Source organism: Meriones unguiculatus, chromosome 17 (genome assembly GCF_030254825.1).
Source record: "Meriones unguiculatus strain TT.TT164.6M chromosome 17, Bangor_MerUng_6.1, whole genome shotgun sequence".
Classification (NCBI taxonomy): Eukaryota; Metazoa; Chordata; class Mammalia; order Rodentia; family Muridae; genus Meriones; species Meriones unguiculatus.
The window spans coordinates 22,077,256-22,101,850 of NC_083364.1; the positions used below are offsets into that span (position 1 = coordinate 22,077,256).

The following is a 24,595-nucleotide window of genomic DNA, read 5'->3' on the forward strand; positions in this document are numbered from 1 at the left end:
GAGGAACAAAGCAGCAACTGAAAGCGGTCCCTGATCCCGCACCGGCTTTGCGGGGTCAGGGCCCAATGGAGGATGCATTCGCCGCTCCCCCGACCCTATCCCGACGCTCAGTGTCCCGCGCATGCGTCCAGAATACGGCTCCGCCCCCGCGCCCACCCCACCCCCGGCCCCACCCCGCCCCCGCTCGCCTTTCTCCTCCTTCTCCCCGGCCTCCGATGACGTTGTGCAGCGGGGGCGGAGCCCGAGGCCTTGGCGGGAGTGGGGAAGGAATCGCGAGGTGTGCGTGGACGTCAGCCTGGATAGCGGAAGGTCAGGGCGGCCCGGAGCGGAAGTGGGGCCGAGAAGCTCGTCCGCCATTGTGGGCCGGAGGAACAGAGGGCGAGCGGGGACGAGGAGTTTGTGGGCGGCGAGCTCGGGCCCCTTCCGCGACCCCAGAGCGCGAGCCCGCTTCCCGGAGCCCGCGCGAGCGGCGGCGGCGGCGGAGGCAGGCGCAGAGGCTCGCGAGGGCGGCAGCCGGCTGCTGCGAGTGCTCCCGGAGAGGCCCAGGCGGCGGCGGCGGCGGCTCCTCTCGGGTTACGGTGAAGAATGTCAGCCACTAGCGTGGATCAGGTGAGGGAGCAGGGCCCCGCGAAGGCCCGGGCCGCCGAGCTCCGGCCTCGCGGAGGCCCCGGACGGGCGCCGCGGGTGCGTGCCGCCCGGGCGGCGGGGCCGCGGCCGCCCCGAGGGCCGGATGTCCCGGCGGCCGCCGCGGGGCCGGGAGCGGGCGGGCGGGCGGGCGGCGGGCGCTGGACGCGGCGCGCGGGGCCGGGGGAGGCCGGCCGGCGGAGCGGAGGCGGAGGATCGGCTGGGGCTCCCTCCTACGCGGATTGTTGGGAATAACTTGTTTCCGAGAATGCCTCTGTTTAACACACTTTTCTTTCCTCTCCCGCCCCCCCCCATCACATCTTTCGTCTTGCTCCAGAGACCTAAAGGGCAAGGAAATAAAGGTGAGTCCCTCCCCGTAGGTGTTTCCTTGATGTTATTTTTAAACCGTAAGCACTTTTCTTTCTTATTTTTTTGCTCTTCTTTTTAAACGTAAAGGTTAGAAAAACAACTCTCGCGGCCAACGCTGCCAACGTTTAGATAGTTCCTGGATTAGAAGCTAGGCTTGTAGGAACCAAAGTACTAAGAAGAAACAACTGCCTTGGTTGTATTTCAGTGGACGTAATGGTATTTCTTTAGTTTTCCTTTTTATCTTAGTTACATAACTTAGGTCATACAGTTTTTTTTGTGTGTGTATAGTTAGGTACGTTTTTAAAGTGAACATTCTGTTTGAAATGTCTGGATTACATTTAAACTTGGAATTCACACGCATTCTATGTCACATTAATGAAAATCTTGTGGTTAATCACTGGTTCAATAGAACTTGCTTGCAAGGAGGCAGCAACGATACAGAACTCTTAACAGCAAGTATGTAACATTCCTGTATAGCCCTGATTGCAAGGTTTGTCTCAGTCTGGTTTCTTAAAAAAGCCTGAGAAGGAAATAATTTGTGCAGTTGCTGCTAGCGTTATATGATTTGCTATTTAAAAACTACCATTAAAAGTTAAGGCATTTAAAACAAATGTAGTTTGTGTTTATGGCTGTGGAACAAAGTATCAGCTGATTGAAACATTGTGACATTAACATGTGATATTAGTGTCAAACAATAACTCCTTTCTTGGGGTAGTGCCAATTAAAGAACATTACAATGAACTACATATTTATAATATTTTGTAGTGCCAGAAATGATACTAAATACAATTACGTTTCCTGTTTTCTTTTTTCTTCCTCAGTATCCAAGTACTAGTTAGAAAATAAGATTTATAATAGACCTTTAGGTGTAAGTTTCATGTTTCTATTGATGTTTTAATTATTTTCCTCTGGGTTTTTATGTTTCATAGCGGTTAATTAGAAAATAACTAGTGCTCTGCCCAGAATAATTTTCATCATGTTGTACTACATTTTATGTAAGAATTTGTATATGTTCCAGATGATACATTGTACTGTTAGTAACAAACTTTATTTTAACTAATAAAATATTAATTTGTTAAATATTAATTTCTTAACATCTTAATATTTCTTTCAGCATATAAACATTTAGTATTTTTATTTTACAGAATTTCAGTTATAATTATAAACTTCAGAATTAGAGGTTAATTTAAAATTAGTTATTTGTAAGTTTAAAAGGAAATTTTTTTTTTTTTTTTTTTTTTTTTTGGTGTAGCTAATCTGACCATTTGTGAAATTTGTGGTCATTATTGTCTAGTATAAACTATTTTATCCTAGAGCTATGAGAAGTGGCATTTTGCAAGGCTATTTGAAATGCTAAGTGTTTTGTGTTGCCTGTTTTAAGGTAAGTGACTTCTGTGAAGTTCTTTTTGGGTACAACAAAATAGACCATCTAGATTGGGTATTGTAAACCAGTCTGTATTACTCGAGAAACTTCATTTTGGTATGGCCTAGCTACCTCTTTGCTGTTAGACGGTGCTTATAAATCACCTTACTGATAGGAGCTAGCCACAGACTGCATTACCTGTGGATTAAATTTTTTTATGTGAGAATTTTTCTTAGTATCACTTCTGAGCTAATATTTATATACATATAGAAATTAAGTTTTTGAATAATTCTTTATTTTCCCCAAATTTTCTTTTACTCTTTTTCTTCCGTTTATAATTTTATCCTAGGGTGAGGGTTAAAGACTGGGCTTTTTGTTTGTTTGTTTGTTTGTTTAAAGATTTGTTTAAGTATACAATGTTCTGCCTGCGTGTACACTTGCTCACCAGCAGAGGGCACAAGATCTTATTATAGATGACTGAGCCATCATGTGGTTGCTGGGAATTGAACTTGGGACCTTTGGAAGAGCAGTCAGTGCGCTTAACCTCTGAGCCATCTCTCTAGCCCAACTGGGATTTCATATAGTCTTGGGTTTCATTACCAAGTTTGCCAAGCACAAACTTGTACCTTTTTGTTAAAATTTCTCTTCTATAAAGAAAAAAAGTGACTATAAATCATGTTTTATGATGATTATTAAAATTGCAATAGCTTATTGCTGTAGTTGTTGTTGAACTATTTTTTTATCCTCTTGTGATGGGAAGAAGAAAAGCTACTGGCCCCAGAATATTAATATACTTAAAGTCATTTAAGTTGGTTTGAAATGATAGAAACCACAATAACTTTACAAAGTCACTTACAAGCCAAGTCACATCTACTAGCAAGTGACAGGAGCGTTTGTGTGCTTGAGAAAAAACTTCTGCCTTCACTGACTAAATTAGTTTAAAGTTAGTAAAATTGTGTTATAGTAAGTTTGTATACTGTTATCAAGGACAAAGTATTGGTATTTTTCTTGCTTTACAATTGTAAAGATATGGTTAGTAATTTTGAGTTCAGAGCTTAAGAATTTTATGTTTCTAAGAAGTTTGTATCAGCTAAAACTAGTTGACTTAATATGATTTTTGAGATGCTGTGTTTCCTTACTGAATGCCTGCAGCTGACCTTGTTAGCCTAACACCTGACTTTAGTGTCTTTTTCTGCAAAGTGTCTTCGGGCATATTGCTAAGGCTTATTGTATTAAAGGAATGAAGAGGCGTTCTGTCAGTCTATTTGTGAAGACAGATAATTCCTAAGTTTTGGCTCTACTTTTTACATTTTTAATTTTTTTTTTTAACTAAGGATTTTTTTTCCTATGTGAAATGTCAGAACTGGTTATACTTGGCAAAATAGCAACAAAAGATAGTTAAAATGTAACCATAATTATTTGTTGGTCCATAATTTTCTTTATTAAGAGAGTTTTTGCCGTGTCTTCATGTGTTAGATGTTCTTTGGCCCATCCTCCTTCCTTTCTTTGATCCCCTAAGTTTGTATAAGTACGGTACAGGGAAAGAATTTTCTTTTACCTCCTCCTTTTTCTTTCTATGGGAGGAGACACACATCATTTTATATAGCTGCAGTTTGAAAAGAATTAGGTTGAAGTTGTTTGAATGTTTCAGAAAGGTAGTCAATTTTGGCAATACTATGATGTATCTTCTCTGTATCCCCTAATAAATGATTTCAAAGCACCATGCTATCATTGTTTTGGCTTCATATTATTATTAATTCTCACAACATTCCTGTAAGGAGATAGAGGGTACATGGTATTGTCGCTGTTTTTGTAGGTGGGAAAACTTGATGCACACTTCTGTTGACTTTCCTAACTTGATGTAGTCAGGACCAGAGCAGAGAACCACCTGGCTTCTAAGGCCCATGTTCTATCTTGATTTGACTTTGCTTCATAGGGCAGAGGAAACAGGAGAAGAATCATGTAAGTCATCTGTTCTTTTATTCCCCCTGAAGAACTTTTGCACAATATAGAAGTGGCTTACATTTCATTACTGGTCAGATTGTCATTAAACAGTGTTAAACAACTAAAATCTTCTGAAATTAAAGGGCTAGTTAGTATCTTATTAAGAGCCTTTAAGTGGATACTTTTTTGATTATATCAGTGGTATGGACTAGATAATCAAGAACTAATTGACGAAAGTGACAGAAATGGTTGGCTGTTTTAAGAGCTGGCTGATACGCATATTAGTAGTAAGAAACCTTTTTTTCCCCAAGAGGTGACAGACTGCATCACCACCACTGTTGGTAAAGGAATAGTCAAGCCAGTGGAAATAGCAGGTGTATCCAGATTGCTGAGACTGCAGCAGTGCTTACCTCAGCGCTAAGATGCCATTGTATACGTCCTGTGATACCCTGTTTCTTTTCTTAGTAGTAGCTCTTACATACTTTAATCCTGGGGCACAATTGAGCTCAGCCTAGCTCTGATGAAGTTTTTATGAAATACAATAGGATCTTCTAAGGGAAGCCAAAATCCAGTGAAGATTTTTGGGTTACCTCTGAGGGTTATAGTATAAAGGTCTGCTTTAAGGCTTCATGTTCAGAGTAGCTTAACTGTTGAACCATCCCTGGATTGCAAAGAACTAAGAGATTTCACAGATCTTATAAGCTCCTGCTCACTAGCAGCATTACATTTTAGGTAATGTACACTTGGGGAAAAATTACGAGTTAATGATGATATCCTGATAAACTTTATCCACATTAGTTGGCAATACTTTGTGACATTGAAGTTTTAAACAGTAGTTTAATCTCTTAGAAAACAGTAGAGATTGACATCCCTCTGAAATTACCTCTTTTTTTGTTTCATGTTTTTTTTTAAATTTTCATGTTTCAATAACGTTTTCATATTGATACCTAGCCAAGTAACTTTTGATTTTCTAGTTCAGAATAATTTTTAGTTTTATTTGGGATATTATGATAATTAGAATTATAAAGAATATTGAACATGGTCAAATAATACCAAGATAAGATAAAGTAGGCACTCAATAACCTGAATAGTCATCAGAAGATTAGTGACCTCAAATTGCTCTTGGAGACCCCCTGACTCCTCAGTAGTAGACGTGAAATTTAAATCCAGGAGGCAGTTTTATATGCTGTACTCGGGCACTACTGAAACAGTGTCCAAATTTGTTTTGTTTTTTGATTTTTTTTTTCTTGAATACAAGTTTGTTTTTTTTTTGTTTTTTTTTTTTGCAGTGTTTATGAAACAATTTTTTAACTAGTGTGACATTCTAATTTATCTTCTGATTTGTTTTCTCATGTGTTTCGTAAGTAATCATCTTTGGTGTCTTAAATGTAGTTTTACTTTCATGTGAAAGTCTTGTTTATTGATGTTTGGATTTGAACTCAAAGTCTTAGTGCATGCTAAATACACTTCACCAATGATTTGTTATAAAGCCTCAGCCATTGTGAATCAAGATGTGTACATACATGTATTAGAGAACCAAAGCCTTACAGATTTTAACTAGAGTGCTATAGAATGCACAGGGCCTTGGATTGGTATCCCCAGTACTACAGACAAACAAAAACCCCCTACAAACCATACAACATAAGGCCTTTCATTTTTAATGAGTGTCTTGCCCAGTCTTCGAGGTATAATATCTGTATAATTATACTCACACTGATGTACCTTGTGATCCTTTGCTGCTTCTTTCAAGTGCCATGGTAACAGCATGTGGCATCATACCAGCCCTTTCTGGATTTTTCATAATCATGAATTTTAACCATTTTGACTCTTGACATTTTAGTCATTTACTAGAGTAGTAGGCCACAAATGGTTTCTTAGAGGCTGGGCATGATGTTGTAGTCCATTGCTTCACAAGTTGAAGGAGGATTGAAAATTCAAGGTTACAGAACAACACTAACAAAAAATTCTTAACTTTATCCAATTAATAGAGTTAGCGCACATACTCAGATAAATTGTTTACAGCATTACTTAGGTATTTTAAATTCACACATAATTTTTGGAAGCCCTTTCAAACATTTTTATGTTACTTTGGTGACTACAGTGTTGAAATTGAGATATTTAAGATTTTGGTAAATGATAGTGTAAAGATATGGCTTTTATAATGTTGGGTTTTTGGATCACAGGATTTCTAAATTTTCTGCAGCATATATTAAATAATTTTTCTAAAGGTTATTCTTAAGATTCTTCTTAAAACAGGGAGGCACTCAGGATTATTTTTTATGAGTCGGCTTGAAAAAAATTTTAAATGTTGGATTGTGCTATAAGAATAATTACAACACTTCTAATACAAATATGTTTTTTAGTTTCAGTACAAAATGGTTCGATTCATCAAAAAGATGCTGTAAATGATGATGATTTTGAGCCATACTTAAGTAGCCAGACAAATCAGGTAAGTGGTCTGCAGATTCAGATGTTAGGAAGTTATATTTTTTTCAAGTAGACATCTAATTGAATAGGAGTCTAATATAATGTGAATAAATTCATTTAGTTGGCCTACATATGGTGACTAATACTTGCAGGGTTATGGCTTAGGAGACTGCTTTAGAGACTGTAGGTAACTTTCTAAAGCATTTAAGATTAACACCATTTTTATGTTATGCTTAGAATTGTTGAATGTAAAAGTAGTTTAATATACAATTGCAGCTGTGTATTTTTAACAGGAAGGCTCTTAACTGTACATTGTGCTTTTAAAATTAAGCTTTTCGTATAATTTTAAAAATTATAAGTTGCAAAGATGACTTATTTGTTGGGAAAGGTGTTTTAGTACTTTTGATTGATGTTTTAAATTGTTTTATATGGTTGGCCCTAATTCATACCACTTAACTCCAGGATTATGTTAAAAATATGTTGCTGGCCTTACTCTTCTGGCAGCATACTACTTCCGTTTTCAGTGTTGTAGTTTTTAGAGGAGGAAGGAAACAGGTCATTGATTCTCTGTAGATCTTCAGAGTAATGTAGTGATTGAATCTGGGTTTTATGTTTCAGTTGGCTTTTTGTTAAAGATCCCATGTAATTTGCAAAAGAGAAAATTGAAATACTGATGGTTAATGTTGGCGTTTTGTATTTCCAGATTCTTGGTCACTAAATGAAATTGAAATCCACACAGATTTGCAAAAGTAGCAAGAAATTTTTATTTAAAGCAAAACAAAAAAGTTTAAAATGGGACTTTCTTTGGAGTGCCAGCTCCTAAATAATGACACAGAGGCTTATTATTATTATTATCGTAGGCACCATAGTTGAGCACATTCTCAGCTATTACTAACTAAACAACACTAACGTGGCCTAATTCCTGCCATGTGGCCCATTGCCTTTTCTTGTTCCCTTAGTCCCAGCACTCCTTTCTTCGTTCTTCTCTGGCTGGCGACTTTGTTTTGCCTCTGATTCTTTCCAAGTTCCTTTCTCTTCCAGAGTTCTGCTTTCTCCCTCCTTTGCTATTGGCTCTGAAATTCAGCTCTTTATTACACCAATTAGAAGGTGTTGGAGGGAGTGTTTACAAAACATGGTGCATCCAAAGAATACTACTAATACCGAAGTCCAGCCTGCACTTAGCTCAGTGCTGGCACTGGGATCAGTATCGGAGTATCCAGAGATGGTTAGACACAGTGCACAAAAGATTATCCCAACAGCCGGCCACATGAGCGGAAATAGTCAAGGCCTCAGGTTGCTGTTTGCATTCTCTCCTATTACGGTCTAAAGGAAGGAAGGGCTGATTGCTAAGGGTATAGTTTGGATGGTTCTTTTTTGATTGGTAATAAAGTCAAACAGTTTTTTTCCAATTTGTGTACTCCTTCCCATAATACATCTAATTTTAGTCATATGTATATAGAAAGTGCTAAATAGGGTATTACTCCTAAAAGGATATAGTTTTGTTTTACTCTTCGTGTAAACCACTGCCTTCCCATCCTCAGGCTAGAATGTATTGAGAATACTTTTGAATAGAAACTTTCCAAAGTTGGATGTGATCCCACCTTCATCTCCCTCCCAGATCTTTACAATAAGTAGAGCAAAAGTCATCTTTATAAACAAATTAAATGATGTGATGGAATTACATTGAAAATGGCAGTGTAAAAAATTGAAATTATCCTATGTGGTATTATATATTTCAAAAAGAGGCAAGTTAAGTTCTGTTAATAAATACAACTAATATTTGAATATATGTGACCCCATATTTCCCTTCAAATTATGTAAAAATTTAAATATAAAGAAAATTTGTTGCAACGAGCACATATATACGTATCTTAGATTCTGCCATTGTTACTTCATTTATCATGTTTATTTCCTAATGTTTTCCTTTTTAATGACTATTTTTGTTAGTTCCCTGAGAAGTTCCTAGGATGTGTTTTGATTGTTTTTTAGCCCCATCTTTGAGCTCCTCTTAGATTCAACCCCCTTGCCTACCTAGTGATTTTATGTCTTGTTTTAAAAAGTTTTATTTCAAAATGCTACAGACCTTTATATATATATATATATATTCCTGGTTGTAGACCCATCCCTCTTTGCCTTCCAGTTGTCCCATTCCCTGTTGCCGCTGCCCTTCCCTCCAGACTTTTATAATTCTCCTAAGTGGATCAGTTCTCCCTAAGTTGGTCAGCATTTACATTTCTAAGTAGTCTTAAGTATTGTAGTTTTTCTTTTAGAAATAAAATATATATGAGATGTGGAAAATCTGAGTGCACCTGTGTAACCAAAGAGTGTTGAAATACACCATCATTACAGATTTTCAGTTGAGTTTAATTTTTTGTTGACCTCCAGGGACATTTTTAGGATTTTAAATGTTACAAATATTTATAAGGTTATGATTACAGATATACAGTATGGAATGATTTTATATAGGTAGTTAGACAACCTAAATATGATTATGTGTATGTTTGTGTTGGTGCTTTGTGTGTTTGTATATGTGAGTGTATCTGTGTGTTTGACTGTGCTTGTGTTGTGAGGTTGTGTGTTTGTGTGTGAGTGGGGGTGTTCGAGTGTTAGATTGTTACAGTTTTATCAACTTTTTATGCCATGAACACTTGAAACTTTTACTATTACCCAAAGTAGAATGAACTAGATATTAAACCATATTTATCACTTTGATACCTTTATGCATTGGTGTCATTATCTTTTGTCTTCCTTTTTCTCGTCCTGTTGTTCTCTTTTCCCAGGCAGTTCCTTTTTGTTTTCTATTTCATACTTCTATTAAGTAATCTTTTGTTCCCATTGTTTTTCATTTTGAGGCAAAGTCTGTTTCTGCCTATGCACTGTGTGTGTGAAGGAGGGAGGGTAGGTAATAGTATCTGAATTTTCAATAATAAGCTCTTTAAAAAACTGGAAATTACTTCCAAATAATCTGTGTGTTACCGTTACATTTTTATACTGGCACCTTTTTTGTGGGGCTGGGACTTGAACACCAGGGTTTTATGATCTAGTAAGTGCAGTGACATTGATCAGTGTCTCCAGCTTTTAATGTACAATCTTGGTGGTGGTGGTGTGGTAGCACTCCACAGAATAGTCCCATGAATATAATGGGAAAAAAATGTGCTAAGAAGTTTATTGCAAGGAATTTAATATTTGTCTATATAAGTGAAAAGTCAGTCTTAATGGTTTTGACTCCTGTGAGAGAATACAGACTGACTAGTTAGATTCTTGCCCACCCTTAGTGATTTTTGCAAATCCTAAACCTCTGTTCTGGACATCAGAAATCAAATATAAAGCAAAGAATGAAAAATCTGTCATTGGAGTTTATTTAATCTTCTGGTTTTTATTTTAGAGAGCCAGAGAATTATTTGTTCCCATCTGTTTCCTGATGTTAGCTGAGAAAGGCACTAATGTCATTAGGAGTCATTTTATTGTTACTTTTGTTTGTTTAGGCCAGTAATACTTGGTTTTATACTAGGTCTCTGGGCTATCTGGTTTTTGGTTCTTGGTCACCTAGGCAGTGTTGGATATCGGTTCCATCTCATGGGATGAGCCTTAAATCAGGTATGGTTGGTTACTCCCACAAGCTTGGGCCACCATTGCCCTAGCATATTTTTCAAGCAGGATGGAATGGAGATTAAAAGTTTAGGGCCTGCGTTGGTGTTTATGTTTATTTTTTGGTAGCCAGCAGCATACTTTCACATAATAAAGACGCTAGAACAAGTTGGTGAAGGTTTTCTACATAGGCATCAGTTTTGACTTCTACATGTTCAGTGAGTTGTGTGATTGTTGTCTTCATCAGTGGGGCCTTGTCAGTTGATCTGGGTTACCTCACTCAGGATGTTTTTGTTTTTGTTTTTCTAGTTCAATCAGTTTCCTTACAAATTTCATGATGTCATTTTTTTTTTTAAGCTGCTGAGTAATACTTCATTGTGTAAATGTACCACATTTTCTTTATCCATCCTTTCGTTGAGGGACATCTAGATTGTTTGCAGTTTCTGAATATTACGAGTAAAGCTGCAGTGAACATGGTTAAGCAATTGTTTTGTGGTAGGATGGAGCATCGTTTAGGTATATGTCCAAGAATGGTATAGGTGGCTCTTGAGGTAGATTGATTCCCAACTTTCTGAGAAACTGCCATACTGATTTTCATAGTGGCTGTACAAGTTTGTATATCAGCAGTGGAGGAGTGCTCCCCTTACTCACATCCTTATCCGCGTATCACTTGTGTTATTGATCTTAACAATTCTGATAGGTGTCAGATGGAATCTCAAAGTAGCTTGATTTGCTTTCCTCTGATGACTAAGGATGTTGAACATTTAAGTGTTTCTCAGCCAGTTGAGATTTGAGAATTCTCGGTTTAGATCTGTTCCTTGTTTTTAAATTCGGATTATTTAGTTTTTGGTATCTAGTCTCTTGAGTTCTGTGTATATTTTGGATATTAGTTCTCTATCAGATGTGGAGTTGGTGAAGAACTTGCTACTCTGTAGGTTGCCACTTTGTCTGAATTGTTCTTTGCTGTGCAGAAATTTCTCGGTTTCATGAGGTCTCATTTATTAATTGTTGATCTTACTGCCTGTGCTAACAAAAGTTCTGTTTAGAAAATCTTCTCCTGTTCCAGTGAGTTCAAGGCTATTCCCACTTTTTTTCCCCCATGTTCAGTGTATTTGGTTTTATTTTGAGGTCTTCCATTTGGAGTTGAGTTTGTGTGGTGAGATAATCCAGACACAGAAAGGTAAATATGCTACCTATTGATTTTTTTTTTAATGTAAATCATTAAATAAGTGATAATCAATTTTAGTTCTATTTTGAATCCTTCTGCATGGAGCTATCCAATTTGACCAGCACCATTTGTTGAAGATGCTGTATTTTTTTCCAGTGTTTATTTCTGGCCTATTAATCAGGTGTCCATAGGTGTGTGGATTTCTTTGGGGGGCTTTTATTTGATTCTATTGATTAGTCTGTCTGATATTATGTCAGTATCATGCTGCTTCTGTTACTAAAGCTTTGTAGTGCATCTTGAAATCAGGAATAGTGAGACCTCCAACAGTTTTTTGATTGTTTTAACTATGTTGGATTTGTTGTTTTTCCATATGAAGCTGAAAATTGTCCTTTTGAGATCTGTTTCTTGTGTTGAAATTTTAATGGAATTGCATTGAATCTGCAGATTGCTTTTGGAAAGATGGCTATTTTTGTTACGTTTATCCTATTGATCCATGAGTGTAGGAGGTCTTTCTATTCTTGGATATTTTCTTCAATTGCTTTCTTCAAAGACTTGGAGTTTTTGTCATATAATTATCATATAATTCTTTCACTTGCTTTAGAGTTACCCTAAGGTATTTTATATTATTCAAGGCTATCATGAAAGATGTTGTTTCCCTGGTTTCGTTTCAATCTGTTTATAATATGTGTATAGGAAGGCTACTGATTATTTTTTTTTTTTTTTTTTTAGTTTTCTGAAAATGTTTATCAGCTATAGAAGTTCCCTGGTGGAATTTTTTTGGATCATTTATGTATACTACCATGTCATCTTCAAATAAACATACTTTGACTTCTTTCTTTCCAATTTTTATTTCCTTGATTGCCTTTAGTTTTGTCCTTGTTCTAGCAAAGACTTTTGAATAGATACGGAGTGGACAGCCGTGTCTTGTTTCTGATGTTAGTGCAATTTCTTTGAGTTACTTTCCATTTAAGTTGATGTTGGCTATGGGCTTGCCGTAAATTGCCTTTATCATGTTGAGTTACATCCCTTGTATCCCTGATCTCGTACAAGACTTTTATCATGAAGGTATTAGATATCGTCAGAGACCTTTTCTTTGTTCAGTGAGAATGAGATGACTGGTTTTTTTTTTCTTTCAATTTGTTCATAGATTACATTAATTGATTTTTGTATATTGAACTGTCCCTGCATCTGCATGATGAAGCCTGCTTGATCATGGTGTATGATGTGTGTGTTCTTGGATTTCATTTGCAAGTATCTTAGAGTATTTTTACATCTATGTTTAAAAGGGAAATTGGGTTGTCATTCTCGCTCTTGGTGCCTTTTCATGTGTTTTGGGTGTTAAGGTAACTCTGACCTCATAAAATACATTTGGTAATGTTCCTTCTGTTTCTGTTTTGCAGAATAATTCGAGGAGTAATGACATTAACTCTTTGAATGTCGGGTAGGATTTTTCACTAAATCCATCTGGCCCTTTTTTGGTTGAGTCTTTTAATGATTGCTTTTATTTCCTTGGGGTTATAGGTTTATTTAAATTGTTTTTCCTAATCCTGATTTAACTTTGTTGAGTGGTACCTATTGAGAAGATTGTTTCTTTTTGCTTTTTCAGTTTGGTGAAATATGGGTTTAAAAGTATGTCCTTATGTTTCTCTGTATTTCCTTAGGGTCTGTTGTTTTTTGATTTTGTCACTTTAGATAATCAGTCTCAAAAGAACCTTCTTTTTTTTCCCTTTTGATTCCTTGTATTGTTCTCTTAATTTCTGTTTTATTAATTCCAGCCCGGGGTTGAGTATATCTTGCCTCCTCCTTCTCCTTTTGGGTGTGATTTCTTGTTTCTGTTATAGTGGATAAGATCTGTCCACCCCATATCTCCCCCAGCCTCCCTTGGGTAGCCATTTAGTGTTATGAACTTGTGTCTTGGAACTGTTTTCATTGTGTTCTAGAAGGCTGGCTATGTTGTATATTCATTTTCATTGAATTTTAGAAAGTCTTTAATTTATTTCTATCTTGACCCATTTTTGATTCAGTAGAGGTATTACATTTTCTATGACTTTCTAAGCATTTTAGTGTTGCTGATATCCAGCTTTAATTCACAATGTTTTGATAGCATGCAAGTTTTGTTTTGTTTTTTGGATTTTTTTTTTTTTTTTTTTTTTTTTTTTTTCAGTTTTCATGTATCTGTTGAGATTTCCTTTGTGTCTGTGTAATGTCAGTTTTGGAAAAAGTTCCAAAGGTATGGTGAAGAAGGTATAGTTTTTCAAGTTTGGAAAACTTGTTCTGTAGATATCTGTTAGACCCATTTGATTTAAAACATCTATTACATCCAGCATTTATTCATTCATTCATTTATTTATCTCTTTCTCTTTCTTGTCTGTCCATTAGTGAGGATGGGGTATTAAAGTCTCCCAATAACAATATGTGAGGGTCAGTCTATGTGATTTAAGCTCTAGTTTGTGGTCCTCCTGTCTCCCAGCAACCCACGAGGTTAGGAGCTCATGAGATGAGAAGGGTGCCTGGAATGGCCGACAAGCACCATACAGAGATCACACACTCTGGGAACCACTGCAGGGAGCTAGTTCAACTTTAATTCCAGAGAACAAAGGCTGTGTATCTCTTGGGGCGTAAGTGGGGGGCTCCAAGGATAGGTGTACAGAATTGGTTCAAACTAGGCACTTGAGGATGCTTGATTTTCATTAAACAGCAAGCTCCTATCATATGAATGGGAACACGGTACCTAATTATCATATAGGTGGGAGTGCAGAGGGGAGAGCTAGCAGGGAGTTTTGTCAAAGGCCCTATATCAAATATGGTTAGGAGTGTCTGTGTCTAAAGACATTCTCCAAATGAAGTCAGGCAGAGAGCAGGAGGCCCTGGAGGGAGCCCTGCACCTTAACACCAAGTTCAGAATGGCTATTTGGACTAGGAGAACTGCAACGGTTCTTCCAACATTGGTTGTGTTTCTTTTATAGATATGGGTGCTGTAAATGTTTTTATTTCCTCAGATGGGGAGAGTTGTACCTGAGCTTTATGAATACATGGCTTGGGCAGAGGCCAGAACATTTTTATCTAACTTTCTCTAGGCTTAGGCCTGGAAGCATCTAGCCTCTGTGCAATCTAACCTTTTGCAAGCCTGGGCCTTTAAAGTTTCAGCTTCCAGCCTCCGTCTGCTAACCTTGACCTAGAATGTTTTCAGCCTCTCAGACTTACTTTGACTGGCTGGTTCAACTCAGCTGTTCTGTCTCAATCTCCTCTCCAAGCCGAATGCTTCAAACTAGCTTTTCTCAGCTTCTAATTGAATTGTTCTGCTTGGAAAAACTGCCTCTGAACTCCGCTAACTGAACCGCATGAACTCAGTTGCACTTCATTGAACTGCATCTAACTGTATTATACTTTCCTCCTCTACTGCTTCCACGAACTCCCTGTTCTATCTTAACTGCTCTAAGTAGCTTCTCTTTCCTGTCTGGTCTTGTGAGAGTTGGGCATATCCCATCTTGGACTTACTCAGTCATATCTTTCTCTGATTCCTCACTTTGTCTGCTTCTCACTTAGATGTCATTGTTTGGGATTAAAGATGTGCACTAAAATCCAGCCAGTGTATATTCCAACTGGACCTACATCTTTGGACATGATCCCTTGCCGGTGTAGCAATGTTGCTGGGTTAAAATTCCTCTACATGGGTGGTGCTTTTGTATGTAGGGCATAGATGTTAACAATTACAATGTCATTTGATATTTTTTTTTTATTAGTATGGAGTGTCCTTTCTTATTTGATTAGTTTTGGTTTGAAGTTTATTTTGTTAGATAAAAAACCAGCTTGTTTTTTAGGTCCCTTTGCTTGAAGTATCTTTTTCCAGTTTTTTTCCTTGAGTTAATGTCCATCTTTTAGTTTAAGGTATGCATTTTTTTTTTTGGAGCAGCAAAAGGTTGTGTCCTATTTTTCATCCGTTCTGTTAGTCTGTGTCTTTTCTTGGGGGAATTGAGTCCATTGATGCTGAGAGAGTTGAATGACCAGTGATTATTGTTGATTCCTGTTATTTTCTTGGTGGTGCTGGTGGAAGAGGAGGAGAGACAGAGAGAGAACATGCTTTCCTTTTATTATTTCCTGTGTTTTAATGGCTATAACTAATCTCCTTAGGTTGCAGTTATCCTTCTAGCACTTTCTGTAGTGTTGGGTTTGTAGACGTGTGTGTGTGTGTGTGTGTGTGTGTGTGTGTGTGTGTGTATGGCTTAAGTTTGGCTTTATCATGGAATATCATATTTTCTACCTATAATGTTTGAAAGTTTTCCTGTTTATAGTAGTCTTGGCTAGCTGGAATCTTTTCTTGAGTCTGCAGTACATCTGTCCAGGTCCTTCTGGCTTAAGAGTCACCATTGAGAAATGAGGTGTAATTCTAATGGTCATTTTTCCCGTGAAGCTTTTAATATTCTTTGCTTGGTCTATACATTTTATATGTTTTGATTATCTAAATGTTTCAAGGGAACTTTCTTTTCTGATCCATTGTTATTTGATATTCTGTATGCTTCTTGCACATTCATAGGCATCTTCTAGGTTAGGAAAATTTTTTCTTTTGTGATTATGTTGAAAATATTTTCTGGGCCTTATAGCTGGATTTCTTCACCTTCCTCTTCCTATTCTTAGATTTTTGTCTTTTCATAGTGTCCAGATTTCCTGGATGTTTTGTGTCAGAAGTTTTTTAGATTTAACATAATCTTTGAGTGATGTATCTATTTTTTTTCTATTGTATCTTCAACGCCTGACATTCTCTTTTTCCATATCTTGTATTCTGTTGTTGAAGCTTGTCTCTGTATCTGTAGTTGTTGTTGAGCTTCCTAAATTTTTCATTTCCATAATTCTCTCAGTTTGGGTTTTCTTTGATTCTGTTTTCATTTTCAGGTCTTGAAGTTTTAACCATTTCTTTCCATGGTTTGGTTGTGTTTTCCTGGATTTCTTTCTTCATTAAGGACTTATCTTCACCACACCAGGTGTTTTAAGGTTACTCTGTTTTTACACTGGCATCTAGGCAGCTATCTGGTATTGGGATGATTATAGGTCTACGATACTTGGTTTTATCTTTGTTGGGTGGATGTTTTGTTTCTTGGTTTCTGTTTCCTCTTTGGATTTTAGAAGAATGTGATGGCTGTGTTTTGCCTGGTAGGAAATTTTCTCTGGACCTATTTCCCCAGCCTGCTGAGCTGATGTGTTCCCAGGGAATGCTTCTTGGTGTTGGAGGCTGAGATAATGGAATAATTTGGAGTAAGGAAGTTCAGAATAGTAGATCTTTTGTGGTCCCTTGGCAGTAGAGTCAGAGAGGAATGTAAGGGGGTCGGGGAATGTAAAGGGTGAATCTGGAGGAGCAGAAAGGAGTGAAGCTACATATTCACTCTTGATTCCCTGGCAGGAGTAGCCTTTAGATTAACAAGAGGTGCCTCCTTGGAGTTGGTGGCTGGAATAAAGTAAGAGTGCTGGAGGAGGAGGATGGTTGGGGGATAGAAGGGGAAGATTTGTAGGATCTATCAAGGATGGTTTCAGGGGCCCAAAAAAGATTGACAGCAGATGTTATGTTGCAGAGCTAGGGGATTGGAAAAATCTGTCTCAAAGACATTTTCAAAAGGAAATATCTTATTTTTATTTTCAGGAAAATCGTTGAGTATTTTTTTTATATTGACTTGTAACATTTTTTTTTTTTATTAATAGAACTTGCTATTTTGAATTTTGGGAAAATTTTAGATGTAGTTATTATGCAAGCAGGTTTTTATTGTAATTACTTACTCTTTCACAACTCTCTGTTAAACACACACATGAATGCATACATACATATGCACACGCACGCATAGTATTTTTGATATTTCCTCCTGTTATCTTGTTATTCCATTCCTCTCCTACCCAATCTCCTCTTCTTCCTAATAAACTCCGCTCTTATTTTCATGTCCTTGTGTTTGTGAGGCCTGCTACATTTAGAGGTGCTTGCATGAGCGTGGGTGGTGTACTCTACTGTAAAATGAACTTTTTTTTCCTCAGTAGCCCCTGTTGGTTCAAACTTGTGACAGTGAGCAGTTTATTTCAGGCATATTTAAAGTACAGTACAACTTGGAAAAAAATTCCTTATGAAACATACATAGTAAGACATAATTATCAAAACTCTTTACAAAGTAATGTCACTACTTCCATGGAGTTGGGTTCTAATGACAGAACACATGTTTTGTCTTAAGAGTCTGCAGGAGGATTTGGTGTGTTCTCAGTCATGTAGATAACACAGAGATCATCTCTGCTGCTAATCGCCTCCAGTCATGTTATCAAGAGTCTACGGGAGCCCCCTGGCCATACAGATGAACAAAGGTCACCTAGCCTATTAACTACCTCTGGGCCTGCTTGGGTGTGCCTGGGTGAGCCAGGTATGTCCTGGCCCTACAGAAAAAGCACAGGGTTATGTAGGCTATTCACCACCTCCATTCCCACCTTATGGGGCAGAAAACAGGTTATGTGTCTCTTCCTTTGAAGAAACAAACCTGTGTGTTTAATATTCCTGGTTTCCCTAGTGCTTATTTGTTGTAGATGGTTTTTCCTCCATTCCCCAAACTCCCAGAATAACAATTCATGAGTCTCAATACCTAGGTCGTATAGCTAGAATTTTCTCTGGCTAGCTCATAACTTGAAATAACCCATTTATTCTAATCTCTGTTCTGCCATTTGGCTGTTTACCTGGGTTCAGGTCCCATGCTTCTGTTTACCTCACACGTTGCCTGGGAATCCTCCACACATGGCTCTCTCACAGAATCTTTTTCTTTTCTTTTTTTCTTATTTTTTCTTTTTTATTAATTCCATTTACATCTTGATCATAGATCCCTCCCTCCTCTCTTCCTACTTCCACCCATTCTCCCACATCTCCTGTATTCTGAGGAATGGGGGAGCCCCCTCCCCTCAGACACTACAGCTCCTCACATGAGGACTGAGTTCATCTTTCTCCCCTGTGGCCTGGTAGGGCAGTCCCATCAGGGGGAAGTAATGAAAAAGCAGGCAACATAGTCCATGTCAGAGATATCACCCACTTCCCCAAATAGTGGGCCCACATGATGCCTAAGATGCCCATTGCCTACTTCTAAGTAGAGAACCTAGGACCATTGACCTTGGTTGGTGCTTCAGACTCCACAGGCCCCTCTGGGCCCTGGTTGAGCATTTGTAACCTGATATTCTTTTTCTTTGTTGAATCTTTGTGTGATTCAGGTATCAGGGTATGGCTTTATAATCAAGGTGTAGTTTGTAATGTGTCTTCTGTTTCTATTTTGTGAAATGGTTTGTGGAGTATTGGTGTTAGCTCTTTTTTGAATGTCTGGTAGAATTCCATGCTAAAAACATCTGGCCCTGGGCCTTTTTGTGTTTGTTTGGTTTTTGGTTGGGAGACTTTTGATGACTGCATCTATTTTCTTACTGGTTATAGTGCTATTTAAACTGTTTACCTGATCTCAATTTAAATTTGGTAGGTGAAATCTATCAAGAAAACGTCCATTTCCTTTAGATTTTCCAATGTTGTGAAATACAGGCTTTTGAAGTAAGACCTAATGATTTTTGGGATTTCCTCAGTGTCTGTTGTTATGTCCCCTTTTCATTTCTGATTTTGATAATTTGGGTACTGTCTCTCTGCCTTTTAGTTTGGCTAAGGGTTTGTCTGTCTTGATATTCTCAAAGAGCCAACTCTTAGTTTTGTTGATTTTTTTTTTTATATTGCTCTCTTTGGTTTTAATTTATTTATTTCAGCCCAGAGTTTGATTATTTCCTACTGTTTACTTCTCTTGTGTTTGTTCTAAAGCTAATATGCCATCTCTCCAATTTCTTTGAAGGCACTTTGTGCTATGAACTTCCTCTTAACACTGCTTAGCACTTTCTTTGAAAGATATATTGATTTCTTCAATTGTATCTTCAACACCTTAGAGTCTCTCCTCCATCTCTTGTATTTTGTTGGTGATGCTTACCTCTTGTTTCCTGATCTCTTTAAGTTTTCCATCTCTGTGTTGTCTTGGTTTGTGTTTTCTTTTTTGAGTCTAATTCTGTTTTCTGGTCTTGAACAGTTTCATTTCCTTCATCTGTTTGATTGTGGTTTCCTGTCTGTCCTTGAAGGCCTCTGTTTGTTTGTTTGTATTATCCTTTTCCTCTTTATATGCCTCTAATAACTGCATAAATATAGATTTAAGATCATTTCCCTGTGATTCAGCTGCATTAGAATATCCACTATTTTTTGGGTTTTCTGGTGGAGCCGTGATGCCCTGGTTTTTAAAAGTTGATTGTGTTCTTAGGCTGGCCTTTAGTCATCTGGTTGTCCATAGCTTTGGCTGTTTTCCTGGAACCTGCTGGGTTTCTCCGGCCTTTATGATCAAAAAAGAACCTGCTGCGCTCCTCAACTAGAAGAGCTGCACCGAAGACTAGATCTGCCCGGCTCTGGCATCTGGAGTAGTCTTCAGGATGGCAAGAGGTCCAGGTGCTGGTGTTTTGGATGCAACTACGCTGTGGTGGGTGTTTAGGAAGACAGGACGTGTTCGCAGGTGCCTTGAAGAGCAGGGCTGCAGGTGTGGGCACATAGGTGTACAGGACCATGGGTATCTGAGGTGCCGCCAAGGGGGCACGGGTGCCTCAGGTGGCAGCTGTGGGAATTGTCTGCCTCACGCTGCGCGGGCATTTCAAGTGACAGCCTTGGTTCCGGGTGCCTCAGATGGCAGCCACAGGGATGGTGGTGGCTCAGAAGGCAGCTGAGCTGCAACTTACAGACCTACCAGACACTGTACCTGTTCTGCCACCTTTGGGATTCTGTATGATTTTGTTGTCCACCTGGTCTCCACAAGGGGACCAGTGGAACCATGGTTTGGAGGTTCACATGCTGTCCCAGGAATCCAGATGCTGCCCTTGGGTGAAGTTGGAGGAATCCAATGTCTGGCTGTTAAAGAGTGGAGGATCCCTGGAACTAGGGGCCTGTGTTCTATGCAGAAAGGCCAGGGGGTTCATAGTTCAGGACTCCTGGACCTGGGCCATGACCATGGGGGTCCTGGATCTGATTGTCTCCAACTCCTTTGATGCCCCCTCCAGTCTGGGAAGCACCAAAGTTGGTGTTTTGGATCAGGCCGCATGTTTAACTCTCAGGTTTCAGTCTCCAGTCTTCTGCCTTTTAGATCCAGTACACACTGGTCACTGCCATCTTGGAACTGTGTAACGTGAACTTTTATTCTCCTGTTTCAGTTGTCACCTGGAGGATTATTGCCTCCATCTTCTAACCTAGGCTTAGGCCTAGAATGTTTTCAGCCTCTGAGGCTGCTTAATAAGCTCACATCTACTTGGTTTTTTTCTGAGTTCAAACCTGGGCTCATTTAACTTAGCTCTTCTGGCTCAAACACCTCTCCCAGCTGACTTATTCAAACTGGCTTCTCTCACGGCCCCGGAATCATTTTGCTTGGCCTCAAACTAACTTCAGCAAACTTTTCTGTTCTTCTGGCTCCTTCTTGTTCTCTGGCTCATTCTGTCTTTACCTTAGTTTGCTCTCTGCAACCCATCTTTCTTACAACTGTCCTGGTAAAATTGCCCCTTCTCCTGTATTGCCCCTTAAATAGCTTCCCTTTTTTTCTCTTCTCGTCTGAGTTGGGTGTATCCTATTCTGTCATCTCTTTCTCTGATTTTTTTTTTCTGCCACTCAATTAAACATCACTTTCAAATATGGGTGCTTCCTTCTACAAACTAACTTTACTTTTCATTGTTTAGGATTAAAGACATGTACCACGAAACCTGAATCTAAACTTTTCTTTACCTGAAACTTGCTCTGTACCAAGCTGGCCTTGGTCTCCTAGATTAAAGGCTATATTCCAGCCTGATCACACAGACCTAGAAGGTCTTTGCATGTGCTCTCTTGACAGAGCGGCCATGTTCTGAATTAACATTCCTCTACACTCTACCCCAGCAATCATTATCTTTCTATAAATTCTTTGAGAGTTATGGATTATGAATTGTCTTTTCTCATCCATGATAGGCTTTGGGCCCAGTCTTATGCAGGTCTTGTGTAGATAGCTACTATTTCTGAGAATTACTAGGTATAATAGCCGTACCATGTCCAGAAGATAGATGTTTTTTCCAGCGCTTTCTATCCTTTGGCTCTTAGACTCTTAGCATTCTCTGCTCATGGTATTCCCTGAGCCTTACAGAGGGTAATACATATATTCCAGTTAATGCTAAGCACTCAAGTCACTTCTTAGCACCTGGGCCAGTTATGAATTTCCTTACATTGTCACCTGCTGCAGACAAGCATCTCTGACCATTGCTGAAAATATTACTGTATTAGTATAAGCATTTTGACTCCATATCCAGTTAGAAAATGATCAGTAAGTAGTAGATTACTCTTTAGGGCCTATGACCTCCCTTCCCTGGCCACAGTCTTTTGATCAGCTTTACAGTACTACTTAAAGGTTCTTGGCAGTGGAGCAGACCTAAAATCTATCTAAGCAGAAAGCTGTTGGTTACCCCTCAGAACACAAGTGCCAGTATTGCACCATTGAGTGTATCTTCCCTGACAGGTTGGTGTTGCAGTTTGCAAGGTCTACAGTTGGGTCCATACTTGATGCCTGTTCTCCAGTGTCTTTTGACACTATGAAAGCTAGCCAGCAGAGGGGAAGGTTCTAATTTATTTCCCTCTTGATTTCTCTGTGTGTTACAACCAAAAGTGTATGGTATCTTCAGTAATGGGTATTATCCTCTGTTTCTGGTGGGCAACCAAAGAGCTACAGTAATAGCCTTTTTGTTTTGAGGGCCTCTGGGATCTTTTTGATCGGTAATAGGATTTTCTGTTAAAACTCTGTGACTTCTGGGAGTAGTGATAAGATAAAGAATATATTTTACTGTATTTTCTTTCGAAAATATAAGAGAGGAAAGCAGTTAATTGTGTTTCATGGTGTAGACATAATCTTGATTTTTATTTTCTTAGAATATAGCATTTCTGTGGTTTCTGTTTCTTAATTAAAATGCAAAGTTTAAATGGCTAATTTGATTCCATCATAAAGATTGCAGTTTAATTTCTCTATTTTACATGCATTCCCAGATTTGTTTAAATCTTTTATATATGCTATAATATTATTGTTCTAAAGCTTATTAGCATTTTGTAGAAATTTCAGGGTTTTAAAATTGGGAAAGTTACTCAGCCATAGTCTGACAAGGTGGCACATGCTTATAATCCTAACACTTATGCAGAAGCAGTATTGGGAGATTGAGACCAGTCTGCTGTAGAGTGAATTTGAATCCAGCTGGGCAGTAAGACTGTCTTTATGGTGATGGTACTCAGCAGTAAATATTTTTTTGCTGTAAGAATGATTTGAAATTTTAATTTTATGTAGAACAGGCTCATCTCATTTAATACTGCTTTCACTCTTTTCAGATAACCTTTTTCTCTTCTCCTTTTAAGAGATTATTTCACTACTGATTGTGGTCTTCTCTTTTTCAGAATAACAGCTATCCACCAATGTCAGATCCATATATGCCTAGTTACTATGCTCCATCCATTGGATTTCCATATTCTCTTGGGGAAGCAGCATGGTCCACAGCTGGAGACCAGCCCATGCCATATCTGACAACCTATGGACAAATGAGTAATGGAGAACATCATTATATACCGGACGGTGTTTTTAGTCAACCAGGGGCATTAGGAAATACCCCTCCATTTCTTGGTCAACATGGATTTAACTTTTTTCCTGGTAATGCTGATTTCTCTACATGGGGGACAAGTGGATCTCAGGGACAATCAACACAAAATTCTGCTTATAGTAGCAGTTACGGCTATCCACCTAGTTCTCTTGGGAGAGCTATTACTGATGGACAGGCTGGATTTGGCAATGATACTTTGAGTAAGGTGCCTGGCATTAGTAGTATTGAGCAAGGCATGACTGGCCTGAAAATTGGTGGTGACCTGACAGCTGCAGTGACAAAAACTGTAGGTACAGCCTTGAGCAGCACTGGTATGACTAGTATTGCAACCAATAATGTGCCCCCTGTTAGCAGTGCAGCACCTAAACCAACCTCTTGGGCTGCTATTGCTAGGAAACCTGCTAAACCTCAACCGAAACTTAAACCCAAGGGCAATGTGGGAATTGGGGGATCTACTGTGCCGCCACCTCCTATAAAACACAACATGAATATTGGAACTTGGGATGAAAAGGGGTCAGTGGTAAAGGCTCCACTGACCCAACCAGTTCTGCCTCCTCAAACTATAATCCAGCAGCCTCAGCCATTAATTCAACCACCACCATTGGTGCAAAGCCAACTGCCTCAGCAGCCTCAGCCACCACAACCACAGCAGCAACAAGGACCTCAGCCACAGGCCCAGCCTCACCAAGTGCAGTCTCAACAGCCACAGTTGCAGAATCGCTGGGTAGCTCCTCGTAATAGGGGTGCCAGCTTCAACCAGAACAATGGACCTGGGAGTGAAAACTTTGGTTTAGGTGTCGTACCTGTTAGCGCTTCACCTTCTAGTGTGGACGTGCATCCAGTGCTGGAAAAACTAAAGGCCATAAACAATTACAATCCCAAAGACTTTGATTGGAACCTGAAGAATGGACGAGTGTTTATAATTAAGAGCTATTCTGAGGATGACATACATCGCTCCATCAAGTACTCTATCTGGTGTAGTACGGAGCATGGTAATAAGCGCTTGGATGCAGCTTACCGTTCCCTGAACGGGAAAGGCCCACTCTATTTGCTCTTCAGTGTGAATGGCAGTGGACATTTTTGTGGGGTGGCTGAAATGAAGTCTGTTGTGGACTATAATGCATATGCTGGTGTCTGGTCTCAGGATAAGTGGAAGGGCAAATTTGAAGTTAAATGGATCTTTGTCAAAGATGTTCCTAATAACCAATTGCGACATATTCGCTTAGAAAATAATGACAACAAGCCAGTAACCAATTCAAGGGACACTCAAGAAGTACCCCTAGAAAAAGCAAAGCAAGTGCTTAAAATAATCGCTATTTTCAAGCATACCACCTCAATCTTTGATGACTTTGCACATTATGAAAAGCGTCAAGAGGAGGAGGAAGCCATGCGAAGGGTAGGTAAAACAACAGTAATTTTTGTGTGTGAATTTCTTCTCATGGGTGGAGTGT

The 24,595-nt window shown here is 38.8% G+C and overlaps 1 protein-coding gene across 3 annotated transcripts in view; it reads left to right on the top strand.

The window, feature by feature from the left end:
- The first annotated feature begins 256 nt into the window (after positions 1-256).
- Ythdf3 (YTH N6-methyladenosine RNA binding protein F3) overlaps positions 257-24,595 on the top strand; it is a 36,308-nt gene continuing 11,969 nt past the window's right edge. Inside the window, exons 1-5 of one of the 3 annotated variants that reach the window (XM_060369998.1) lie at positions 498-609; positions 962-986; positions 4,173-4,318; positions 6,664-6,749; positions 22,945-24,540. In XM_060369998.1, the coding sequence (XP_060225981.1) occupies positions 4,261-4,318; positions 6,664-6,749; positions 22,945-24,540 (1,740 nt within the window). In that variant the 5' untranslated portion in view covers positions 498-609; positions 962-986; positions 4,173-4,260. Of the gene's footprint in view, positions 610-961; positions 987-4,172; positions 4,319-6,663; positions 6,750-12,883; positions 12,925-22,944; positions 24,541-24,595 lie in introns of those variants that run through there. The other 2 variants (XM_060369999.1, XM_021627820.2) reach the window with 2 other exon arrangements.